Here is a 26737-nt window from a genome sequence, read left to right as displayed (position 1 = left end):
TGTATTCCAAAGCTTCCTTTTATGTCTTTTCTAAGCGTTTTAAAAGAAACACATCACACTTAGGTTTCTTTTTTTTTGGTTTTTTTTTTCCGGAGCTGGGGACCGAACCCAGGGCCTTTCACTACCTAGGCAAGCGCTCTACCACTGAGCTAAATCCCCAACCCCTCACACTTAGGTTTCTAATGTATTTTAATTGATTTTTGTATAGGGATGACATGTTGGTTGGTCTTTCTCACCCCAGATGCTGCCTAGTGGCTAACTAATTAGGAAGGAGCGTACTTTTAGAAACAATTTTAATAGATCTTCTTAAAGTACAGTATGACCATATGTAAGGAAATGTTATAATGAAACCCATTATTTTATACAACTAATCTGTGGTGATAAAATTAAAAAGATAAGTGATCTTTCTCTAGTTAAGTCTTTTTTTTTTTTTTTTTGTGGTGTTAACGTAGCACCTTCTATTTTATTTGTCCCTGGTATGTCTCCATTATTTTAAGTCTGAAAAAACAGTTTCAAAGTTAGTGTATATTAAGGATTAGATTTTACCTTATGATCCAGTATGACAGTCTGCTTTTGAATTTCTAGTTTTAAGTTTAGTTCACTTTCTTGATAAGAGTTAGTTTTAGTTTTGAAATATAATGTACTTTTAAAAAATGTTTTATAATAAAAAAGACTTATTTATTTTGTGCCAGTTATTTGTGGGAGATTTATTTATTATTAATGGAATGTCTTCATCTGTGTTTTAGACTGACTGGAGTTTTCCTTATCTTGATTTTTGTAGGAAATTTTATCTTTTCCTAGCCAGTGAAGTTAGGCAACTGCATTTTCTCATGGGGCAGAATCTCTTTTCTCCTTCCTTGTCATCAAAATACTGCTCTTTATAAATAGATCATTTTTGAATAATTTATTTTTTACCTCTTTTCTTTAGTTATATTTCTTACCATTTTTGCTGACATGATTTGATTTGTAGATTTTACACTTGGAAAGGTTTATCTTGCTGGCATCTTTGTGAATATTCTGAAGTTTGGGTTTTATAGCAACAACTCAATTTTTACCAGAAAAGGAGATTAAATTTTTATTTTTATCTTGTTTGAGTGATTTCTCAGGCTGGAATTGGGTGAGAATGGAGAATGTGCTATTATTCTCAACCCAGAAGGGTGTGATGTGTGTGTGTGTGTGTGTGTGTGTGTGTGTGTGTGTGTGTGTGTGTGTCCCTGTTTTTTCATAAGTTTCATTTCTCTAGAAAGCCTTAGCTGGGATAAGTAGAGCATAGATGTCTGAATTCCTGCAATTATGTTTCTAAATTCTATTATAAAATAAAAAATAATTCCATGTAAATTAGCCCTAAACAGTAAGAATTTGTGTCTGAGTAAAGAATGGCAACAAAACTGTTTTAAGAGCAAGGTCTTTGTAAATCTTGGAAAGTTGACACAAGAATCATTGTTTGGTTGCTGATTTTTCTCAGGAGCAGTTCTGATAAGAAATGAAAGGATTTACTGTCCAGAAATGGGGGCAGCTTTGGTTTGAGGAGACTATATCTCAATTCTTAGAGCTACATTTTAAAACTTATATACTCATTTACAAAAATATCTGGTTGCTCGTACTTAGAATCTTTCAATCCCTTTCCTATTTCATGCCTCTCTGTACTTTTTTTTTCTCTAAATCTTTCTCAGAGTACAGTCGTTACTCTTATCTATGATTTTGCTTTCTATGGTTTCAGTTGTCTGTGGCCAACCACAATCTGAAAATTACTAAATGAAAATTCTAGAAGTAAAAGAGCCACAACTTAAATCTGAGTAATGTGATGGTATTTATACCACACTGCCCTGTCCAGAATATCAGTCATTCCTTTGTTTAGTGTATCTATGCTACAATATGTGACCTGTCAGTCACTTAGTGGTCCTCTTAGTTATCAGATTGGTTGTCCAAGGTATAACAGTCTTCTAGCTAATTCTAATTTTTACTCTAATAATGAGCCCAAAATACAACAGTAGTAAAGCAAAGAAAGCAACAGGGCTTAAAACATGGAAGGCCAAGCTAACTCTGGTCAGTGTAGCAATGCTGTATGACATAAGAAAAATCATATGTACAGCAGTAGTTCTCAATCTGTGGGTCACAGTCCCTTTGGGTGTTGCATATCAGATATCCTGATATGAGATACTTACATTATGATTCATAACAGTAGCAAAATTATAATTATGAAGAAGCAACAAAGTAATTTTGTGATTGGGGGTCAGCACAAGAGGAACTGTATTGAAGTGTCCCAACGTTAGATGTAAAGGATTCAGTCTGTCTATGTTTCAGGGATTCAGTGGGGAGGAGATGATAGAACTTTGAGGGGGCATATTCCTTGTAAATAAGGGGAATATATTGTGGGGATTTGCTACTAGTGTGTTATATTTAACTTTTCTCCTTCTCTCCTTTCCCTTGATAAAGACAAATGTTCAGTAGCTTTTTACTGCTTATGTAGCTGCTGTAAGAACCAGGTAGGAATCTAGTGCTAGTTATTTGTTTTCCTATCATAAAACTATATGATCACAATTCAAAGGTGTGTATCCATAGCTATGTAGCAAACTGTCCCAGAATTTAGTAGCTTAATAAAGTCCCTTACAGTTCCTGAAGGACAAGAAGTGTTGGGAGCAGCTTAGTTGAGTGACTCTGTTTCAAAGTCCTTTTTCTTGTATCAATTACAGTTAAGCTGTTGGCTTGGGCTCGTCATCTAAGGGCCTAACTGAATCTTCAGTCATAGCAGACAAAGTTGTTGCAGAGTTTATACCTGCTGACCTCCAGTTTCTGTCTTACTTCATTTATTTTTACCTTTGCCTGACTTCATTCTGTTTTTTTTATTTGTTTGCTTGTTTCCTGGAAATCTTTGTCTTTTTATTAGGCCATATCTTATAGATCTATGCTTATGTGTGGATTTATTTTCCTTGCTGCAGTCATAAATCATGCCAGAGCTAGTCGTTTTGCCACTTTGAAAGTAGATTCTGAACCTAAATACAGCCGAGGTCATCTGGTATATATAGTTTTAGGCATTGTGGGTAATTTTTTCAAATCTGCTCTGAAGCTTACACATTGTTTAGCAAGTTTCAGCCCTTCATTAGTTGTTTACTGCAGACTCATTGACTTTTCAGGCTCGGTAATCCAAGAGAGAACAGAGAGAGGGACCCAAGTCTGAGCTCTGTCTGACCTTATCTTTACCACCACCTCTGTCACATTCCGTCAGCTGTGGTAGTGAGAGGACTTTTTTAAGTTTCTAAATAGCAATGCTATATTTTGGAGTAAAGAACTAAGTTTCTTTCTTACATTCTAAATTTTTATCCAGACACAATGTATCTTTTGTGTTTTAATTTTTGTGAGTGTATATTCGTTGTATAGGGTGCTGGTAGTTATGTATATAAAATAAATGAAACAGTGTGTTTGTCATTTTGACACTGACTTAATCCCTTGATATGATTATCTCCAGCTACATTCATTTTTCCTGAAAGCTACATATACTTTGTTCTTCTTTATGACGGAAAACTTCCATTATGTATATATGCCACACTTTACTAACTTCTCTGTTGATGGACATTTAGGTATTGATTCTACAACTTGGTTGTTATGAATGGTGTTACAATAAGTACTTATAGGCCAGCATCTCTATGATGTGTAGAACCTTGGATTGAGAGACCTGGGTCTTAGGATAGATCTATTTGTAGTGTTTCCTAGTGTAGTGCTGATTTACATGGCTGGATTAGCTCACATTTTCACTAGCAGTATGTCTAAGGGTTCCCTTTTATCTGTATTCTTGTCAGAGAATTTGTTGTTGCGTTCTTAGTGACTGCCAGTTTGACTAGGAAGAAAAATGGAATTATGTAGTTTTAATTTGCATTTTTCAGATAGCTAGTGAGGTTGAACATTTTTCATATGTTTATTGACCATTTTATACATCATCTTTTGAGAATTGTCTATTCATTTTATTCTAGCCCATTTATTGATTTTGTGGTTTGATTTCTTACTGTTTTCATTTTTGAGTTCTTTGTATATTGTAAATGCTAATCTTCTGTCAGATGTATAGCTAGCAAAGATTTTCCTCCTATTCTGTAGCTTGTCTTTTCATTTAGTTGTTTTTCTTTGCTGTATGAATAGAAACTTTGGTTTCCTGAGATCCCATTAGTCAATTGTTGTCATGATTTCTTATACCAGATTTCTATTCAGAAAGTCTTTTTTTCTTAATAGTTTCAGAGCTTTAGGTCTTATAAAGGTTCTTTGGCCCACTTGGAATCGATGTTTTAGTGTGTGTGTGCATGCGCTCATGCATATTTGGTTGCGCATGTGCCTATAGACGTTAGAGAGATTTGCATTCCTGGGCCCTGGAGTTATAGGTGCTTATGAGTTGCTGATACGGCCCTAGGATTGGAACTCCTTTCCTCCCGGTAGAGCGGCCAGTGCTGTTAGCTACTAAGCCACCTCTCCAGGTGTTGGTTTCATTTTTTTTTTTTTTTTTACAATATGAGAAATAATTAATAGCTTCTATTCTATTTGTGGATGTTCAACTTTTTTCAGTGTCTTTTGCTGAAAAGGCTATATTTCTCCAATGTATATTTTTGTCATTTTTGTCAAAAGTCAGGTAGGTATTGCCACTGTGTGGGTTTATATTTGGGTCTTCTCTATCACCCTGATTTATATGCTTTGTTTTGGTACCCATTTTAATGATATTTTTATTACTGTAGCCCTGTAGAATAATTTGGAATTAGGTATGATGATACCCCTGGTGCCTGCACATGCGCACATGAACACATGCGCATGTAGTGCACATGCATGTGCACACAAAGGCACATGTACACACCCATATATTTTTGTGAGGAGTGATATTGGAATTTTGGTAGGGATTGCATTGACTTAGTCTATAAATTGCTTTTGGTAATATAATCATTTTCACAATCTTAATTCTTCTAGTCCATGAGCATGGGTCTGGGGGATATCATCATGCTTTTTAGTTTCTTAAATTTCTTCAGTTTTATGTTTTTACTGTAGAGGTCATACATTTCTGTGGCTAAGTTTATTCTAAGTATTTAATTTTTTTCTTGAAGCAATTGGAAATGGATTGTTTTCCCAACTCTTTGTCAGTCGGTTCCTATTTGTACTTAGGAAGGCTGATATTTAATGTTAATTTTGTATCCTGCTTCTTTGAAAATGTTTACCAGTTTATTAAGGGAGGTTTTAGGATCTCTGATGTATAGAGATATCAAATACAAATAAGGAGACTTTGGTTTTTTCCTTTTCTTTTTGTACCCTTTTTGTTTTCTTCTCTTGTTGAGTGCTGTAGCTGACTTTAAGCAGCACTCGATTGTATCAGAGTAGGATAGTAGACAACTTTTCTTGTTCTTGATTTTAGGTAATGCTTTGAGTTTTTTCCTACTTAGTATAGTATTGGCTATAGGCTCGTTTTATATAGCTTTATTATTTCTTTTATTACTACTTCCTCAGAGCTTTTTAAAATCTTGCCATGAAAGGGTATTAGATTTTGTTAAAAGCTTTTCCTGTGTTTATTGAGATGATCACATGACTTCTGTCTTGGAGTCCATTAATGTGGTACATTATATTTATTGATTGTATATATTCTTGCACCATCCCTATATTTATGGAACAAAACCAGCTGGCATGGCAGATGATCTTTTTGATGCTTTTAAATATTTCATTGAATTTTTATATTTCTGTGGTCATTAAGAAGACTGTCCTATAATTGTTTTCTGCTTTTTGTATCAAGATAATACTGCTTTCATAAAATCTTTGGTAATGTTATTTCCCATTCTATTTTATGGAGTAGTTTAAGAAGCGTTGATGTGGGCTGGGGATTTAGCTCAGTGGTAGAGCGCTTACCTAGGAAGCGCAAGGCCCTGGGTTCGGTCCCCAGCTCCGAAAAAAAGGACCAAAAAAAAAAAAAAAAAAAAAAAAAAAGAAGCGTTGATGTTTGTTCTTTAAAAGTCAAGTAGAATTTAGTAGTAAATCCATCTGGGTCTCTTTGATTTGGGAGATTTTATTAGTATTATTGACACAATTTCATTGCTTGTTATGATTCATTAAATTTTTAATCTTTTCATTTGTGTGTGGTGTGTAGTACGTGTGTGTGTGCGTGCGTGCGTGTGTGATTGCAGACCCTATGGAGGGACAGAGGACAGAATTGTGGGGTTGATTACATGTGGCTTTTGGTGGTTGATATCAAGTTGTCAGGTAGTCACATCACATTGACCCACAGCCATCTGGCTGGCCTAGAGTTTCCTGGTTTTATATTAGCGATGACTCTGACAACCTTGAGATAGGATTATTTTTTGAGTTTCTCTCAATTCTTTTAATATTATTGGATATATTAATAGTGCAAAGCCTAAAGAGTTACTACTAGAAATTTTTAGAAAGGCGTTATTTAGCTAAATTTTATTATTTGAAAGTAAGGTTTTTTTCCCCCTCTGAATTTCTTTTTCTGGATAGCTTATTCTATTGAATAATGAAAATCTCGTCAGTGTTAAATGGTAGGGATCATGTAATAATACTCTTGTTTGAAAAAGCAAAACATGCTTACCTATTAACACAAGGGACAGATAGGAAATGTTTTTGGAACCAGTATTTACTTAAACAGCATTCTTGAGATTGGAGAGATGGCTCAGTGGTTGAGAGCTTGTGCTGCTCCTTCTTTTTTTTTTTTTTTTTTTTTTTTTTTTTATTCTTTTTTTTTTTTCCGGAGCTGGGGATCGAACCCAGGGCCTTGCGCTTGCTAGGCAAGCGCTCTACCACTGAGCCAAATCCCCAACCCCGTGCTGCTCCTTCTTGAGGTCAGTCCCCAGCATCTATGTTAGTTTACAACTGGGACTTCAGTTGCAGGTGATTGCACACCTTCTGGCCTCTTTGGGCATCCCCACACATATGTACATATAAACACACAGACACATACACATAAATAAAAATAGAATAGAATTAATAAAAGAAAGCATTCTATAATACTGTTCTTAATGCTTTGGGGGGGTTTATAGAAGTTGACAAAAGATATGGTTTCTCTAGAGAAATGCATTCACACATAGAAAGGTGGTTTTATAATTCCAGGAGGAACTCTATGAATGTCCGTGGAATTTAGTTGAGAGCTCATCTATTGAAATATCTAGTGAGCCTCTGGTGTTTCTTAACAAAACAGTGATTTTTGATTCTCAATACGTAGGGAGAAATGCCTAACTAATTGGAACTGTTAATTTTTGCCTTTAGATTCTGATTCACCTCTTGTAATGATGGATTTTATTTTGAATTTTGCTTCCTTTCTAGCATCTGGACATTAAGAACTGTGCTTATTTTCTTCTTTTCCAAGAGAACAGAGAGAAATAGTAAGTTTGAATACTTTTTATAAATCTATAGTAACTCATCATACAGTGAGGTGTTTTATAAGCCAGAGATGATGGTATGGTGTGTCAGATTGTTTGCTGTCCTACATAACAAAGGTCATGAGTGTAAGAAAGTTCTGTCTTTAATATGTGTCAATTTTTACTTAGTTTTTTCTATACAAACATTTTTTTTAAGTAAAAGCAAATTGTATTTGTTAAATTAATTTTTGTGGGCAACATTGGTACAGAGTAAAATATAGTACATAGGCGCTTGTTTCTTATCCATCTCACTTGTGTACATGGGGCTCTACTTGCATGTGCACTCCTGGTACCTGTGGAGTCCAGGCGAGGTCACTGCGTCCCCATGGATCTCGAGTTACAGATGGTTATAAGTGGCTGTGTGGGTACTGGGAACTAAACCTGGGTCCTCTAGAAGAGCAACGCATGCTTTTAACTACCAAGCCATCTCTCTCGCTTTTCCTTTTAATTGTATTACTCTCATTAACATCACAACCCTTTAGCTTTGTCTTAAGTGAAATATATAAATGCAAAAATTTGCTTCTGTATGTTTTATATATGTGCAAGTTTTAAAGATTTTTCAGGTCTTAAAAAGTATTTGCTGGGTGGTAGAGACTTTAGTTCCAGCACTTGGGAGCCAGAGGCAGGGGCTGGTGTCTGCCCTTCTTTGTAGTGGCCAGTACCATGAACACTAGTAGGGGTGAAGCCTTTATCTAGTTATGCACCAGCTTGACTTCTCTGTGTTCAACGAGATATATATTTATCTCATATATGACTTAAATATCTATGGTTTATCTGAAATGAACTTTCTATATGGTATGTTTCTTTTTTCCACTGTACAAAAGTATAGTCTACTGAACTCTTGTACCCGTGATTGACTTAGTTATCAACTCATGCTCTCTCTTCTTTTGTTTTGCCTTCACCTTCTTCACTGCTTATTATTTTGAGGTATATTTTAGAGAAATAAAAATAAAAATATAATATATTATCATACCTAGATATACAAATAAAGTATTAATGTAAAATATCACATTTCTAGTAGTTTTATAAGTACTACATGGTTTGAAGATATTTGCTTCGGTATGTAAGTTGTATGAATAGATGGCCTTTGCTGTATGCTCCTTGCCTATAATCTCACTTCTGTCTAGTTTCGGGTATGATATGTGCTCTAGCCCAAATAACCACTTATTTGCAGACATCTTTGATTCTTTCACATTTTTTCTTTCTCTACTTATTTAAATGTATTTCTGTTTAAATGTAATTAATTTCTAACAAACACTACTTAAATACACTGTTTTTTCACTTGAAACAGCTTTATTTATTATACATATATGTTTGTGCCCATATGTGTTAATACATCACGTGTATGTACAGGTGTCTGTAGAGGCTAGAAGAAGTCATTGGATCACTGGAACTTGAGTTACAGGTAGTTGTGATGTGCTCAGTGTAGGAGCTGGGAACCGAACTCTGGTCCAGTGCACATGTGGAGGCGAGATAACAACTTTGCAGGAGTTACTTTTTATTTTTGCTAATTAAGAATTTCTACAGAAAAATAGAAACAATACATTTGTAAATGGATCCTTTTTGTTAAGGAATTATTTAATGTTTTGCCTTCATGTATGCATGTGCACCATGAATATCTGGTGCCTGTGGAGGTCAGAGGGTATCAGATCCCCTGGAACCAGGATAACGGATGGTGGCGGTAAGCTACCATGTGGGTGCTGGGAATTGAAGCTGAGTCCTGTGCAAGAGTAGCGAGTGCCCTTAATCTCTGAGCCATCTCTCTAACCCGTCCTTATTTTTTCTCCAAAATTATTTATTTTTATTTAAAAATTTATTTTTGGTGACAGAGTTTCAGTTTGTAGCCCTGACATCTAGTAATTGTTTTATAGACCATGTTGGACTTGAAATCACAGAAATCTTTTTGTTATGACTCTCCCTGGGATTAAATGCAGCACCATACCTGGCTTAAGGGATATCTTTTGAAATGATTGCACATGTTCCATTATGCTAACTAAAATAAGCATGTAAATTTTAGCAGTCTTTAATTTTGAAAAGCTACTGATACTACTTTGGAAATTTTCAGGTATAATAAAGGATTTTCAAAAGTCTATTGAAATAAGCAATATGCTTCTTATGAACAAAGAATATTTTTATTATCAGTCTGTAAAAGGAGATTTGGTATTTGTAAATTAAGGAGAATTAAATGTTCAAGGAGAAGTATAAGAATCATTTCTGAGAAAAATATTAAGAATTTTGTCTATATAAAGTCCATTTAAATTTTTTCTGAATCTTAAAATATATAATACAGGAAGAATATGAAGTGTATGAGTAAAAATTAAGATAATTTTTATCTCTACTTATGGCATAAATTTAGAGAAATCATGAACTTTTTTTACATTTGCTTCACATATAGTATTTATGATGATTCTTGTATCTCTTCACTTTAATATGTGATTTAAATCTCCTTTTCTAGATGAAGCATTGGATGATTTAAAATCCCAGAAGAAAAAGATAGTAAGTTAAATTTTATTTAAAGTTAATTTATGTAAATCAGTTAAGAATTGGGTAAGTAATGCTTATATATTATAACAGTGATTCTCCAAGGAATACTTTTTGATAGTACTTTAATGTTGAAATTAAATTATGAATATTTAAGAGTTAATATACAGAAAAAAGTAGTTTAGGTGTGTGGATTTTTGAGATTATGAGAATATATGTTAATTGGGAGATAGGAAGTAGGTAAATAATTCACAACAGAGAACTAAATGAGGCACAAAGGGTATAAAGGTTAGTACCTAGATTGTGTTAGAGCCCCAAATGGAAGAAACATGGATCGTGTTAATTCTTAGGTTTCCTTAGTATTGTGATTCAGAGAGAGAGAGAGAAGGGGGGCGGACATCTAAAGTCTTTAATAAGCGAATTAATCTTGGTGTTTATCTTAGTGATTTTACCTATTTTCTTAGTATTAAATATGGAAATAGTGATAGTTGCTGACTGTATGATTATGTAGAAAATCATAAAATGAAATTAAAGTATATGTGGTCAGTTTCATGTATTTTTGTATAGCGTGTAATATATTGTATATAGTTTTCTGTTGATGTGACAAGTAGCAGAGGTAATCAAACTGACAATCTATTTTGGTTTCTGGCTTTTGAGATTTGAGCCCTTGGTCACTTGCCTGTGGTGGCACATATTTTATGACAGGGATATATATTATATAAAAATAATTTTAGATAAAATTGAAATCATAAAGGGGAGAATGGGATTGGTTTATTACTGTTTAAAATTTAATCTTATTTAAGGTAAATGAAACACAGACACACAAGTGATCGTTTACTGATCTGTTAGGAATAGCGTTGTTGAAATAGCATTTTGACTTTGAGTTCTCTGTTAAAGATTATCATTGTATCTAATCTTTTTAAAACTTTAAACCTTTTTCATCTTTTAAAGCCTTCCCCTACATAGATTGGTTATATTTACTATGTTATATAGGTCACTTGGTGCAAGTATGTACTGTCCATTGAACACATGCCCTCTCAGAGTCCCTGTGGCCCTGCCTCCATTGCTCTCCTTCGTTCCCATAGACAGTCACTCTGTCTTCATGTCATGGACATAGACATGGTTTTGTGTGGGTGTCAAATTTAGGAATCACATGTAGGAGAAAATCCACAGTGTTTTTCAGAGACTGACTTCATTTTCGTATTATGCTAATCATAAACCTAGCAATAGATTTTATCTGTAGCTATGCTGACTAAATCAGTAGCTACTTGTCACATTTGACTAGTTACATTTTCATTATTTATAGTGAAATAAACCTTTTTTTTTTTTTTTTTTTTTTTTTCCGGAGCTGGGGACCGAACCCAGGGCCTTGCGCTTCCTAGGCAAGCGCTCTACCACTGAGCTAAATCCCCAACCCCGAAATAAACCTATAAACTTAATTTCTAGGTCACAAAGCAACATTTTAAGTGTCCATTTACCATATTCATCTTCGTGACTTTATCGTGCCAGTGTAGGAGCATATCTGTCAGTACTGAGGTCTACTGGATAGTACAGGTGTAAAGTCTAATGAGAGAATCAGTTCTTTAATATTTCATGATGATGTTGATTTGGGGATGTATTTCATGATACTCTTTCTTTACCTCCATTACTAATTTTTCACTTGTCCAAAATGAATTTTATATAAGAAAATTGAAATTGCTTATCTTGAGAATTTATTATAATTTTGAAATAACTAGTAAAATATTTTAGTTTTACTAAATTGAGAGTTATAAATCATTCCTCTAAGAACTGAGATTCTTAAATTTTAACATTTAATGGGCAATCTATTAGCTATAATTGTGGCAAGACATTTCTTTGAAACATATGCTTTAACTAAGTAAATGTGGTGTGGGTCACTTTTGAAGATAAGTGTCCTTGGAATGAACAGGACATATAATGAATATAAGTGGTTATTGGTCACCAAGAAGGAAAGTCATGTTCCAATTTTTCCCAAAGCATTTTAAATTGCACGCTAATTATTTGTCATAACTGACTGTCTTGTACTAAAATTTAACTTTTTCTGATATTGGACCATAACTGTTGAAATGATATTTACTAGTGATTACTTACTTTTAAAATTGAACCCCCATATTAGGCTTATAAAGTGTCTTGAGAGCATTGTAAATAAAGTGCTACAACAGTGAGGCTTTTAGTTACAGTCCCTCCCTAGTGTGAGCCTAGAAGTCAGTAAAAACTTAAATTCTGCGATTGACTTCTTGTAAAGGTGTTTGGATGTGAGAGAAGAGGCGGGAGAAGCTTCTGAGCCACTTGAGCAGATTCCAGGGCTGTTCTCCCAGTTACAGTTCCCACCATGTCTGCAGCGAGCTAATTGCTTCTGCTAATAAATAATCTAAAATCCATGCTGACAGCAGTTAATTGGCACAGAGATTTTATTTTGTAAAGCTCTTGGCTAACGACCTTCTTAAATTAATAGCATTAAGTGCTGTGAGGAAATAAATCTGAGGAATTGCCTGTCATTTGCTTGTCATGTCTAATAACTTCCAATAATGATGGCTGATAGATTTTTGCACATTCCATTATTGAAGTTGGTGCATGTAATTATTCTCCTCATTATATGTAAACAATTAGCAATATTTGGTATTTCCTTGCAGTAAAGCTGTTAAAATACAAGTAACATACTAGAGGTTAGACACTATTTTAAAAGCTTGGATTTTTATTATTTGGTTGCAGGAAAATCTATCAATTTAGATACATTTGCTAGATATAAGTACAAAAAGGAGGGGGTGACTTTATCTTCCTTAATCCTGATTGATACTTTAATACAATTTGAATAGATTTATAAAAAATAAATAGTACATGTTTCAAAATACAATAATGGAAATTTTTGTTTGTAGCTTGAAGAAGTCATGGAAAAAGAAACTTATAAGACAGCAAAATTAATTCTTGAAAGGTTTGATCCAGACTCAAAGAAAGCAAAGGTAAAACTGATAACACTTATTTTTCCATTACAATGTATACATTGTAATAGGGTAATGTATAATTTAAACATTATTGTAATTGACAGGAGTTTGAGCCGCCATCTGCTGGAGCAGCTGCAACTGCAAAGCCAGGACAAGGTAAATAACTTTGTAGACACTGCTGCTGCTGTTGGAAAGATCCATATTTATCCAAGTGAGTTTACAAGTGTGTGTTGGTGGTGTGTAAAAAGTTAGATGTTTATCTTAATTTATACTTGGTAACCTGACATATTACTTTGGGTAGATAACACTAATTTTATTTCGTTTTTGTGTTGTGTGAATATGTTGATAAATTAGAATGTTGAATATTGAGATTAAAGTATATAATTGCTTTCAATCTGAAAATTTAACTATTTCACCTATATTTTACATTTCACCTTGTAAATAATAAGAAATATCTTATTAATATCTTTTCATTTTTATGATTTTCTTCTGGAGAATGAAGATTTTTGCCAAGGCTGAAGTCTGTTCTAAAAGAGTACAAAAGTAAAATAATTTAAAAAATGAGGAAAAAAAAAGAAAATTGAATTTCATATAACAACAAATTTTTGAAGTTGTATTATCTACCATACAAATCATCACCATTACATTACGTATTATGTAAATTTTCAAGTCATTTTATTATTATTGTGTGTATCATGTGCCAAGGCTTTCATGTAGAGGTCAGAGGGCAGCTCTGTGGAGTTGACTTAGTCCTTCTGCTTTTGTGTGGGCTACAGGGATTGAACTCAGGTTCTCAGACTTAGGAATTAAGTGCCTTACCTATTGAACTACTTCATCAGCCCCCAGAAGTCATTTTAAATGCTTACGTAAAAAGTCTCCTAAAGTAGAATGTGAAGGATAAAAGTTGCATCAGCTTTTAATTTTTATATTTTTGTTTTCACTAGAATCTGGTAAGTCTTTAAGATTTTGTGGCCTTGAAGAATATTAAATAAATAGAAAACTGCAATTCTCATCCTTGTAGAATTGGATGCTGGTTTTAAAGTTACAGTAGCATTTATGACTTTGCGAAGGTAATCTTTTATAAATATCCACAAGGACCATGCAGATTAAATGAGTTACATTTTTAGGTTTTCTAATTGATATTGCTGAGTAGGAAGATTTACTCTCTTGGCCTTGATAACTAGGATTTTGAGTTCGCTCTTTCTTATTTTTTGGCTGCTCTTTTGGTAAAAGTAAAAGTTCATATACCATTAAAATAAACTACATATATGTGTTTCTAGTGAAATTCCCATTTTATAATCAGTATAGTTTGTACATCTGTTAAGCAATCATAGAAAAAGGTTTGTTTATCTGTAGCATTTTTCTTTTTTTTTTTTTTTTCTGGAGCTGGGGACCGAACCCAGGGCCTTGCGCTTCCTAGGCAAGCACTCTACCACTGAGCTAAATCCCCAACCCTTATCTGAAGCATTTTTAAAAAGATTTATTTATTTATTTAATGTATATGACTGTTCTACTTACATGTGCACCTCGATGCCTGAAGAGGGCATAAGATCCCATTACTGATGGTTGTGAACCATCATATGGTTACTGGGAATTGAACTCAAGACCTTTGGAAGAGCAGACAGTGTGCTCTTAACCCCTGAGCCATCTCTCCAGACCCAAGCAATTTTGTGTATACAGTACTACTTCTTAAAAAAATCCTGAATTCATAGAAGCAGAGTGTAAATTGTTTCCCAAGATAGAGAGAGAGCTGATGAGAGCAATAGGGAGAGACTGGCCAAAGGACATAGAACTTTAGTTATATAGGTGAATATATGCCTAGACAGCTAATGTACAGGATACTTATAGTTAGCAATGCTGTATTGTTTACTTGAAATTTAGAAAGACTGGATTTTATGTGTTCTCTCCACATAGAGAAAAACTGGTCTGATGGATATGGCTGGTTAGCTTGACTGGAGGAATCATTTAATAGTGTGTAAGAAATCTTTTGAAGGGCTGGAGAGATGGCTCAGTGGTTAAGAGCACTGACTGCTCTTCCAGAGGTCATGAGTTCAATTCCCAGCAACCACATGGTGGCTCACAACCACCTGTAATGAGATCTGGTGCCCTCTTCTGGCCTGCAGTCACATATGCAGGCAGAATGCTGTACAAAAAATAAATAAATAAATCTTAAAAAAAAAAAAGAAATCTTTTGAATAAGTAATACAAAAATGGCAAATATCTTTTTTAATGTACTTTACAGGAAGCTGTGGTTGTTACTTTAAAAAACTTTCTTAGGTATTTTTTCATTGAGTTAAAGTAAGTTATTTTGAGAATTTAAGTGTTACTTAAAAACTTTCAAGAACCAAATAAAATTTTTCTTCTGACACTGAATCATAATTATAGAAAAGCTGCCGCTGTTTTCATTTGCTTTTGGTTAGTCTTAGAGAATTCATATTTAGTTGTTATGATCAGTCATTTAAGAGCATACATAGAAGGAACAAGCAAGACGAGTCAGTGGGTAAAAGCACCTGGTGCCAAGCACGATGACCTAAGTTCTATCCCTGGGATCCACACGGTGGAAAGAGAGAGCTGTCCTCTGACTGCCACACATGCACCATGACATACATGTGTAAATTCCATCACTGCAAATTAGTAGACATTTAAAATGTGCTGAATACTTAATAGGCAGATACTTTAGTGATGTATCAGTTTTTAACCTTAAAAATTAATAACTGTGTATGTGTAGTGGGATGCTATTGTGTGTGCAACTATGCATGCATGTGTATGCACATGCCTGTGGAGGCCAGAAGACACTCATGCTGTCACATTCTTCAGGTGCTGTTTACCTTGGTTTCTGAGGCAGGGTCTCTCAGCTTCTCCACATGGGCTAGGTTGGTGTCTAAGGAGCTCCAGGGAGCCTGCCTCTGCTTCCTAGCCCTGGCGCTCCATGCCCCCGTTTTCATTTGGTGGGTTCTGGGGATTGAATTCTGGTATTACTACACACATTTTACTACCGAACTGTTTTCCCAGTCCCATCCCCTTCAAAAATTTTACAACTTCAAATAAAAAATAGTATTTCTTTGGGTATATTCTAGGTTGTCTTATTCTTAGCATATAATTACTGTTTTGGATTTTTTCTTACCTTTAAAAGTTCTAAGTTATGTTATAATTTTATTTTACTTTTTGAAAATTATACTTGTGCTATTTATTTAATCTTACTTAATATTTAGTTTCCTATTTTTTTGTTTATTTGAGACGGGTTTGCTCTGTAGCCCAGACCAGTCTGGAACTTGTCAGTTCTCCTGCCTCAGACTTGCAGGTGTGTGCCACCTTTCCTGCTTCCTGTGGTTTTTATAGGTGACATAGTCACAGAGCCGTTGATTTTATGTTTGTTAGTCCTGAGTCTTTAGTTTTTGCTGCACTGCATGCTAGCCTTCCCTTCCTCTCTTCCTCCCTTCTCTCTCTTTTAGTTTGCTTTATGCTTAACAGAAAGAATAAGTACTGAATACATACATAGCACTCATCCTTGGCCCTTGGAAAGATCTACCCTCCAAAAGATCCCTTACTTAATTGTTCTCATTCACCATCTCTCTTGCAGTTGCTGAGCTGTAACTGATGTGTGCATAATCGATATTTTAATTTTGTGTTACTGGGTTAATGATGTTTACTGTGCTTAGACTGGTTACACATTTTGAGGGTAGTATTGATTTGTGTGCACACAGGTCCCAACTTTTTATTTTTATGCTTATTCCTTCCTATAAAATGATAACCATTTTTTAAAGATCAAACACTCATTAACATAAGTTAAAAATATACTTACTGGATTATTAACCATCCCTCTCAAGTATATGTCTTTTTTTAAAGAACAGTTTTGATCTATTGATAAATGGCAAAGACAGTGTAGAGTTCCTGTTTGTTCCTGTGCCAAGCTTCTCCTGTTACCATAACAGGAAGGCATATTCATAGCCCTCTGCTCCATTATGGAGAGGTAAAGGCTGTTCTTTACCCTTTCTCTTCTGTGACACCATTGGAATTTTATGCTGTGTTTAGTTAGTTGTCTTTTCTCCTTAGACTTTTAACTGGAAGGGCTTTTGGATGTTTCTTTATTTTTGATACCTTGAAATATCTTTCCCTAATATTTTTTGGCAAGGAATTTTTATTGAGTGTTTGATCTTTTTTAAAAATGATTATCATTTGATAGGAAGGAATAAGCATAAAGAGTGAAAAAGTCGGGACCTGTGTGTGTGCACACTAAACAGAGCTATCTGCTGCTTAGGTGCTCGCGTTGTCATGGGCTAGAAGATGGAAAGATTTCTGTCTCATATTAAAAAGCAATAAAGCTTGGATGGAAATGAAAAATGAAATTTGTTACTATTCAAATTCCTGCAAACTCTTATATCATGTAGAAATATGTGTTTGAGAATGATGAAAAATGAAATTTCTTTCAAGATTTTGATTATACAGGACTAAGCTTTTTTTTTAAGGACTAACCCTTTTCATTTTCAAGATCTCGAAATACAGGACTGGATTTAATTCTAATATACTATCTTAGTTGGGGTTACTATTACTATGATAAAACACTATAACCAAAAGCAAGTTGAGAAGGAAAGTGTTTATTTTATTTATTTATTTATTTTTTCCGGAGCTGAGGACCGAACTCAGGGCCTTGTGCTTGCTAGGCAATCGCTCTACCACTGAGCTAAATCCCCAATCCCGAAAGTGTTTATTTTTATTTGGTTTATACTTCCACATCACTGTTCATCAAAGTCAGAGCAGGAACTCAAACAGGGACAGAGCCTGGAGGCAGAAGCTGATTCAGAGGCCATGGAGCAGTGCTGTTTTTTTGGTTTGCCCATCATGGCTTTCTCAGCCTGCTTTCTTATAGAACTCAGGACCACCAGCCCAGGAGTAGCACCACCTACAATGGGCTGGGCCCTCCACCATCAGTAACCAATTAAGGGAAGAAAAAAAATCTAGGTTAGCCCACAGCTTGATCTTATAGAGGCGTTTTTCCCAGTCGAGGTTCCCTTTAAAATGACTTCAGTTTAAATCAAGTAGACATAAAACTGTCCAGCATATGTACTAATATCTATTTCTCTTTCACCAAGTGTTTACTGAGTGTCCGTCTGCTGACAGGGATACAATAGTAAACAAAAAGGACAGCCTTTCTGTTTTCCATGTTGTACAGAGGTAGACAATAAGTTAGTATTGATAGAGTTAAATAAAGGTTGATGAATAGGATAAGCCTACGGGAGGGCAGATGATAGTATTATTAGGTAGAGTTACTAGGGAAGAGCTCACTGAGAGTGTTAGAGATAGGAAAGAAGTGAGGGTATGAGTTACGTAGATACCTGAAGGAAGGATATCCTAGCCAGGAAACAGTGAGTACAAAGACACAGACAAGAGAACATGCCTACAATACTCTAGAAAAAGCAAGCCCAGTAGGTCTGGGCTAGACTGAGAGAGGGGGAAATAGACAGCAGGAGAATAGCAGCTCTATCCATCTCTGATAGAGCCTTCTAGAATGTAGATCACTATAAGACTTCTGTTGTCAGTTTGTTTTTTATTTTAAATTTTGTTTTAAGGCAAAGGATTAATGCGACCTGGTTTGTGCCAATAAGACAGTTTAATACCTGTGTAAAAATACTCAATAAAATTCTTGCAAACCAAATCCAAGAACATATCAAAACGATCATTCACCATGATCTACTAGGCATCACCCCAGGGACGCAAGGATGAGTCAATATATGGAAATCCATCCATGTAATAAACATCCGTGTAATAATCCATCCGTGTAAATAAACAAACTCAAGGAAAAAAAGCATATGATCATTTCATTGGATGCTGAGAATGCATTTGACAAAATTCAACACCCCTTCACGATAAAAGTTTTGGAAAGATCAGGAATTCAAGGCCCATAAGTAAACATAGTGAAAGTAATATACAGCAAGCCAGTAAATGGAGAGAAACTTGAAGCAATCCCACTAAAATCAGGGACTAGACAAGGCTGCCCACACTTTTCCTACTTATTCAATATAGTACTTGAAGTCCTAGCAGAGCAATTAGACAACAAAAAAAGGTCAAAGGAATACAAATTGGAATGGAAGAAGTCAAAAGATCATTGTTTACAGAAGATATGCTAGTATACTTAAGTGACTCCAAAAATTCCACCAGAGAACTCCTAAACCTGATAAACAACTTCAGCAAAGTGATTGAATATAAAATTAACTCAAACAGATCAGTAACCTTCCTCTACTTAAAGGATAAACAGGCTCAGAAAGAAATTAGGGAAATGATACCCTTCACAATAGCCACAAATAATATAACATACCTTGGTGTGATTCTAACTGAGCAAGTGAAAGATCCGTATGACAAGAACTTCAAGTCTCTGAAGAAAGAAATTGCAGATCTCAGAAGATGAAAGATCTCCTGTGCTCATGGACTGGCAGGATTCAGATAGTAAAGATGGCCATCTTGCTGAAAGCAATTATAGATTCAATGCAATCCCCATCAAAATTCCTACTCAGTTCTTCATAGAGTTAGAAAGAGCAATTTGCAAATTCATTTCCAAAAGCAAAAAGATCCAGGATAGTGAAAACTATTCTCAATAATAAAAGAACTTCTGGGGGGAATCACCATCTTTGACCTCAAGATGTATTACAGAGCAATAGTGATTAAAAACTATATGGTATTAGTACAGAGAGAGGCAGGTAGATGAATGGAATAGAATTGATGACCTAGAAATTAACCCACACACCTATGGTCACTTGATTTTTGACAAAGGAGCTAAAACTATCCAGTGGAAAAAGACAGCATTTTCAACAATTGGTGCTGGTTCAACTGGAGGTCAGCATGTAGAAGAATGCAAATCGATCCATTCTTATTTCCTTGTACAAAGCTCAAGTCCAAGTGGATCAAGTTCCTCCACATAAAACCAGACACACTGAAATTATTAAAAGAAAACTTGGGGAAGAACCTTGAACACCTGGGCACATGGGACAGTTTTCTGAACCAAACACTAATGGTTTATGCTCTAAGACTAAGAAACGACAAATGGGACCTCATAATATTGCAAAGCTTCTGTAAGGCAAAGGACATTGTCAATAGGACAAAGTGGCAACCAACAGATTGAGAAAAGCTCTTTACCAATCCTACATCTGATAGAGGGCTAATATCTAATATATACAAAGAACTCAAGAAATTAGACTCCAGAGAATCAAATAATCCTATTAAAAATGGGGTACAGAGCTAAGCAAAGAATTTTCAACTGAGGAATACAGAATGGCTGAGAAGTACCTAAAGAAATGTTCAACATCCTTAAACAACCCTGAAATCCTACTTCACACCAGTCAGAATGGCTAAGATCAAAAACTCAGGTGACAGTGGATGCTGGCGAGGATGTGGAGAAAGAGGAACACTCCTCCATTGTTGGTGAGATTGCAGGCTGGAACAATCACTCTGGAAATCAATCTGGCAGTTCCTCAGAAAATTGACATAGTACTATCTGAGGACCCAGCTATACCTCTCTTGGGCATATATTCAAAAGATGCTCCAACATATAACAAGGACACATGGTCCACTCTGTTCATAGCAGCCTTATTTATAATAGCCAGAATCTGGAAAGAACCCAGATGCCCTTCAACAGAGGAATGGATACAGAAAATGTGATACATTTACATAATGGAATATTATTACTCAGCTATTAAAAACAATGACTTCATGAAATTCATAGGTGAATGGATGGAACTAGAAAATATTCTGAGTGTGATAACCCAGTCACAAAAGAACACACATGATATGCACTCACTGATAAGTGGATATTAGCCCAAAAGCTTGGAATACCTAAGAAAATTCACAGACCATATGAAGCCCAAGAAGAAGGAAGACCAAAATGTGGATGCTCCATTCCTTCTTAGAAGAGAGAGCAAAATACTCACGGGAGGAAATACAGGGACAAAGTGAAACAGGGATGGAAGGAAAGGTTGTCTAGTGACTGCCCTACCTAGGGTTCCATCCCAGATGCAGCCACCAAATGCAGTCACTATTGCTAATGCCAAGAAGTGCTTGCTGACAAGAGTCAGATATGGATGTCTCCTGAGAGGCTCTGCTAGCGCCCTACTGATACAGATGAGGATGCTTGCAGCTAACCATTAGACTGAGTAAGGGGACCCCAATGGAGGAGTTTGAGAAAAGACTGAAGGAGTTGGAGGTGTTTGCAACCCATAGGAAGAATAATATCAACCAACCAGACCCACCAGAGCTCCCATGGCTCCAGCCACCTATGTAGCAGAGGATGACATTGTCCAGTATCAATAGGAGGAAAAGCCCTTGGTCCTGTGAAGACTTGCTTCCTTGTTTCCTGGCAGCATAATGCCAGGGCGTTGAGGTTGGAGAGGATGGGTGGGAGTGGGAGCATCTTCATAGAAGCAGGGAAAGGGGGAAGTAGGTTTAGGAGAGGGGGGGCAGGGAATAACATTTGAAATGTAAATATACAAAATATCCAAGAAATAAAATAAGATAGTTCTTAATTGTTAATTTTGTACCATTATAACTATCAATAATAAACGACTGGTCCTAAAACTTAGTTTTAACATTTATGTATTTTACTTAGACAGACTTTGAGTTTGCCCTTGGTTTTGTCGAGTAGACTAAAGTTGGTCTCCACCCTGAGTTGTGGCTATTTGGTTGGGACTAGATGGTTTACTTGCATGGCTGGTACATTGGTGCTGTCTGTTGGTTCTTGTCCACATAGATGTAAATGTCCTCCAGTAATGGCTCGAATCTCAAGCCAAGAGTCCCGGGGACAAGTAGTTGTTGGAATTTGCATACTTGTACTCTCTTGGGCAAACAGTCACAGAATGCAGATTCAAGAGAAAAGCATATAGATAACCTCCACCCCATTTTTGGGGAGGCAGATTTAGGGATTTGTTTACTTAATTTTTATATTTATAAGTCTTTATTTTAAAACTGCCACATACATTTAATATAGATAGCAGAGAGTTCTTTCTCCATGTGTTTTCAGTATTCGCCTCAAGCACCTTCAGTAGCAAGAGTCCTGTCTACAGTGCATCACTTCGCTTACCCCAGTTGTCTGAGACTCTGTACTGCACTCTATTAACTTTGTGTTTATGACATTATGTGTAGTAGTTTATCTTGTTTTTGCTTCCACTGTGTGCAATCCAGAATCTCTTTCCTAGTGCTAATCATATAGTCTTAGTCTTAGAGACTAAATTACTTTTAGTATGTCAATTGATAAAAGTAAATGGGAACTTCTTTTTTTTTAGAATTTCCAAATTTTGTTTAATTTTTCCTAAAAATTATCAAATGAGATATTGATCAATTACAAGGTGTAAGTTGTACAGAGTTGACTTAAAAAACAAATCAGACTAGAAATAAGACATCAACATGAGAAAAAAAAATAAATGTTAAGATAAAGAAATAACATACAAGACACGTGCTTAATTTGAAGTGCCAGAACAAGGGCCAACGAGGTGAGAGCCTCCTAGTTAGTCTAAGATTTTCAGTGTAGTGAGCAAACAAAAGTTGAGCTGATTTGTAATTTTAGTTTCAGTTTTAAACGGTTTGGGAATGCTGTTGTTGATGTTGTGGGTATTCTGTTTATCATGCTGTGTGGGTTGAGTATTGGGGAGTTGGAATTTTAATGGAAATGTAGGAGGGAGTAGATCATCTTCGCAGGTCTTTATTAGGCTTATGCTCTTTGCAGTTACCTCATCATATCTTGAGGGAATAAGGTTGCAGCTCCTACTTACGTGCTCTTCATCGGAGGGGTATGGTATGCTCACAGAAATAGTTGGTATACTTAGGCCCACCGTAGAAGGTAGAAGCAAAGCACAGTACTTTTTTATGAGAACAGGTTTGAGAGTGTATTCTTCAGTAAAGGGATCGTTCCATGGACAGTGATAGAAGGTAAAAAACTTGATGCCTTGAAGGACTGCTTCTTCTCCCTGAGTTCGTATGCACATCGGTCTTGCTGATTTGGAAGGCCTTGCTTGCTTGGTGTCCTCTATACCCTCTGCCTCTGTATCCTCTCCTCCTCCGTGGGGGTTCCCTGATCCCTAACGGGGAGGGATTTGATAGAAGGAGCCTGGTTAGGGCTGAATGTTTTAAGTCTCTCGGTTTCTGAATATTGTCTGGCTGTTGGTTTCTGTATTTGTTCCCATTTTCTATAGAAGGAAGCTTCTCTGATGATGGCTGATCAAGGCACTGGGTATAGCAGAATATCAATTGAAGTCATTTTATTGCTATGTTCTTTTAGTAGACCAGTAGTATTTGGTTTCTCTCTAGGTCTGTGAGCTATCTAGTCTTAGATTCTTGGTTACCACGCAGTGTTGGATATGGGTTTCATCTTGTGGAGTGGTCCTTGAGTCAAATCAGATTTTGATTGGTTACTCCCTTAAGCTTTGCCCCACCATGGTACTACCATCTCGCAGGCAGGAGACCATTGTAAATCAAAGGGTTTGTAAGCTGGGTTGGTGTTTACATTTCTCACTTGGTAGCATGTATAGTTCCTTCCTGTACCAAAGGTGATAGTGTGTAGGGGTGAAGACCCTGTGTAGGCACCGCCTGGGACTTTCCACACACAGTGAGTCACGTAGGTACTGTCTTCAGCAGCAGGGCCTTGCCATGAGTGTGTAAGGAACAATTTACAGTGTTGGCAGCACCCTGTGGTTTTGGGGGTTCCCATAGGACCCATTTGGCAAAGAAGCTTCCAGTGGTGCTTTTTCCCTCCATTATTTGCCAATTCCCTTTCGATTACCTTCATAATGGCCCTTAATTTTAGCTTCTCTCCTCATATTCCCTCCCTTGTTCATCTTTCTTTTTCTCCCCCATCCACACTTGATCCTCTTGTTCTAGGTCTCCCATCCATCTATAACTATTCTATTTCCTTTTCCTAGGAGAAATCTGTCCCCTTTGTCCCTTACTCTATACCTAACCTCTGTGGTTCTGCAGATTATAGCTTGGCCATCATTGATTCAACAGTTTTGTCTTTCTTGGGTTACCTCAGGAGAATTTTTTTCTAGTTCTACCCATTTACCTGGGAATTTCATCATTTCATTCTTTAAAACAGCTGAGTAATATTCCACATTATAAATGTACCACATTTTCTCTATTCATCTGTTGAGGGACATCTAGGTTGTTTCCAATCTCTGGTTATTATGAACAGAGGACCGGTGAGCATGGTTGAACAAGTGTCTCTGGAAGGATGAGTATTTTGTGTATGCCAAAAGTGGTATAGCTGGATCTTAAGGTTCCCATCTTCCTGAGGAACTTCGCCACACTGATTTTTTATAGTGGCTGTAAAGTTTGCAGTCTCACCAGGAGTGGACAAGTGTTCCTCCTACTTCAGATCCTTGCTTGCTTGAGTTGTAATTTGTTTTGCTGCTCTTAGCCATTGTGATGGCTGTAAGATGAGATCTAACTCAAGAAAATGGCTTTTTAAGCTTGGAGATTGGGTGGAACAGAGAACAAAGCTGAGACTTTCGACTATAAATCATCTAGTATAAATATGAGAGGAGGGCATGCACTAACAGTTTCAGCAATGTAAGGATGGAGAAGAGAGCAGTGGTTCTCAACATATGGGGGTCAAATGACCCTTTTACAGGAGTCACAGATTAGATATATTTCTTATAAGATATTTACATTACAGTTCATCAAAGTAGCAAGATTATGGTTATAAAGTAACAAAATAAAAATAATTTTATGGTTGGGGTTTACCACAGCATGAGGAAATGTGTTAGTCACACATTAGGTAGATGAGAACCACTGGGACAGAGAGAGAGAGAGAGAGAGAGAGAGAGAGAGAGAGAGAGAGAGAGAGAGAGACTCTGACTGAGACTGAGACTGAGACTCAAGGGTGGATTGATGTAGTTTGATGGTGATTAAATTTGGAAAGTAGAGGGTAGAGGGCAGGATGTGTCATCAGTAGATGACCCAGATTATCTACCAGACTCTTGAGAGGTATTGTAAACAGTGCCTGGTAGTGTAGTGCTGTAGACATGCTACCCTTTCCATGAGAGTCTGCAAGCAACCGTGTGCTCAGTCTCATCTCTTACTGCTAAGGAGATAATTCCGTGAATAGGCCATAGCTTCCATAAGCTGGGAGTTGATATTCAAGTCACTATTGAAAATGCCTAGGTAGGTTTCAAAAAATAAAGTTACAGTTATTTTCATTATAGAATATTCATCTCAAGAATTAATTTTTTTCTTTCTTTTTTTTTTTTTTCCGGAGCTGGGGACCGAACCCAGGGCCTTGCGCTTGCTAGGCAAGTGCTCTACCACTGAGCTAAATCCCCAACCCACATCTCAAGAATTATTAACAGAATGCTATAGATGTAGATTTTATTTTTTGCAGTTAGATTTTCACTAAAGAAACTAAGAAATAACTTGTGAAATATTTAATATATATATTAATATTTGTATTTTATTATTTTATTTAATTTTATTTAATTTCACCTGCATGTTTATCTGTGAAGGAGGTCAGAAGAGAGCATTCCCTGGAACTGGAGTTACAGAGCATGTGAGTGAGCATGGGTGCTGGAACTCAAACCCAGGTCCTATGGCTAAACCACCATCTCGCCATCTCCCAAATATCTATTTTAAAGCAATGTTTAAGGTCTGAAGAGATGGCTTAGTAGTGAGAAGCTCGTTCTCACAGGGGACCTAGGGCTCTGTTTCCAGCACCTACATGGTGGCTCACAACCATTTGGAGCTCTAGTTCCAGGGGATCTGATGAGGATACCAGGCGTGCTGCACATAGTGGACCTACATTCACAGAGGCAAAACTTAAATATAAAATAAGTAATTTAAAATTATTTTCATCCTATGTATGTAGGTATGTATGTATGTTCATATGTATGTTCATATATATACACACACATTTTATTTGTGCAAGTGTGCTACATGCCTTCCTGGTGCCTGTGGAGTTGGGGTTACAGACAGTTGCAAGCTACCATATGGGTGCTGGGAACTGAACATAAGTACTCTGCAAGGGCAGCAAATGTGTGAACTGCTAAGCCATCTTTCCATCCCCTGAGGAAAGTAGTCACCGTGGAAACTAGATTGCTTAAGGCTGCTTACGTTAGTTTTTAGTTTTCATTTTTCTGTTGTTAGGGATTGAATTCAGGGCTTTGCACGTTCTTGGCAGATGTTTCACTACTTAACTATAGCCTCAGCCTTTGATCTTCCTTTTTATCCTGGGTCTCCCATGTAACCTAGGCTACATAATGTGGAAGTGAAATTAAGAGATGTCATTGATTTAGTAAAGGTGGCACGCATATGAAATAAAAAAGAGAGATAAAAGTTCAAATATAGTCTTCTTGTCATAAAATGTTTTATAATTACATTTAAACTTTCTTTTCTTTTGTTTATTCTAATATAGTAGTTTGATTCTGTTGGTTTAAAATTTGAATTTAAAACCAGAATAAATATGCAAATGCTACCACTTGGTGGTGAATTTTGTTGCCTGATTATTAGTGAAAATAGTAAGTCTTCCTTCCGGCAAGACTTTACTCTAAGGCTAGCTCAGCTGGTAGAGCATTTGCCTAGTCTGTGTGAAGTGCTAGCCCTGATGTCCCATGCCTCTGAGTGATCAGAAGTTCCAGGTCATTCTCAGTTACGTAGGGAGCTTGAGGCCAGACTGTGATATATGAACCCTGTCTAAACAAAGAAAAATTAAAAAAACTGTCAGGTAGAATCCACATCCAAAGTGTTTCATGCACTTTTACTGTTTAAGCCAATAACCATATAATTTCTGTAGTTTCAACCAAGTGATTTAGGCTCGTGACAGTTTAATATGATATGCAGAATTAAAGTTATAAAGGGTTTCTTTATATGATATTTACCACTAACATGTAAAAGGGACTGTTAGAATTTCATTTATGTCATCTAGTATGTCAATTAGGAAAT

At 36.1% G+C, this 26737-nt stretch overlaps 1 protein-coding gene across 16 annotated transcripts in view; it reads left to right on the top strand.

The window, feature by feature from the left end:
- Lnpk (lunapark, ER junction formation factor) overlaps positions 1–26737 on the top strand; it is a 68197-nt gene that overhangs the window by 17821 nt on the left and 23639 nt on the right. For all 16 annotated transcript variants that reach the window (XM_006234385.5, XM_063284125.1, XM_063284126.1 and 13 more), the window contains 4 exons: positions 7294–7352; positions 9844–9884; positions 12764–12847; positions 12934–12985. In XM_006234385.5, coding sequence (XP_006234447.1) covers positions 7294–7352; positions 9844–9884; positions 12764–12847; positions 12934–12985 — 236 coding nt within the window. The remainder of the gene's footprint in view (positions 1–7293; positions 7353–9843; positions 9885–12763; positions 12848–12933; positions 12986–26737) is intronic.

Source organism: Rattus norvegicus, chromosome 3, assembly GCF_036323735.1.
Source record: "Rattus norvegicus strain BN/NHsdMcwi chromosome 3, GRCr8, whole genome shotgun sequence".
NCBI lineage: Eukaryota > Metazoa > Chordata > Mammalia > Rodentia > Muridae > Rattus > Rattus norvegicus.
The sequence above is the reverse complement of the archived record's forward strand: the minus strand, read 5'-3'. Positions and strand labels throughout refer to the sequence as shown.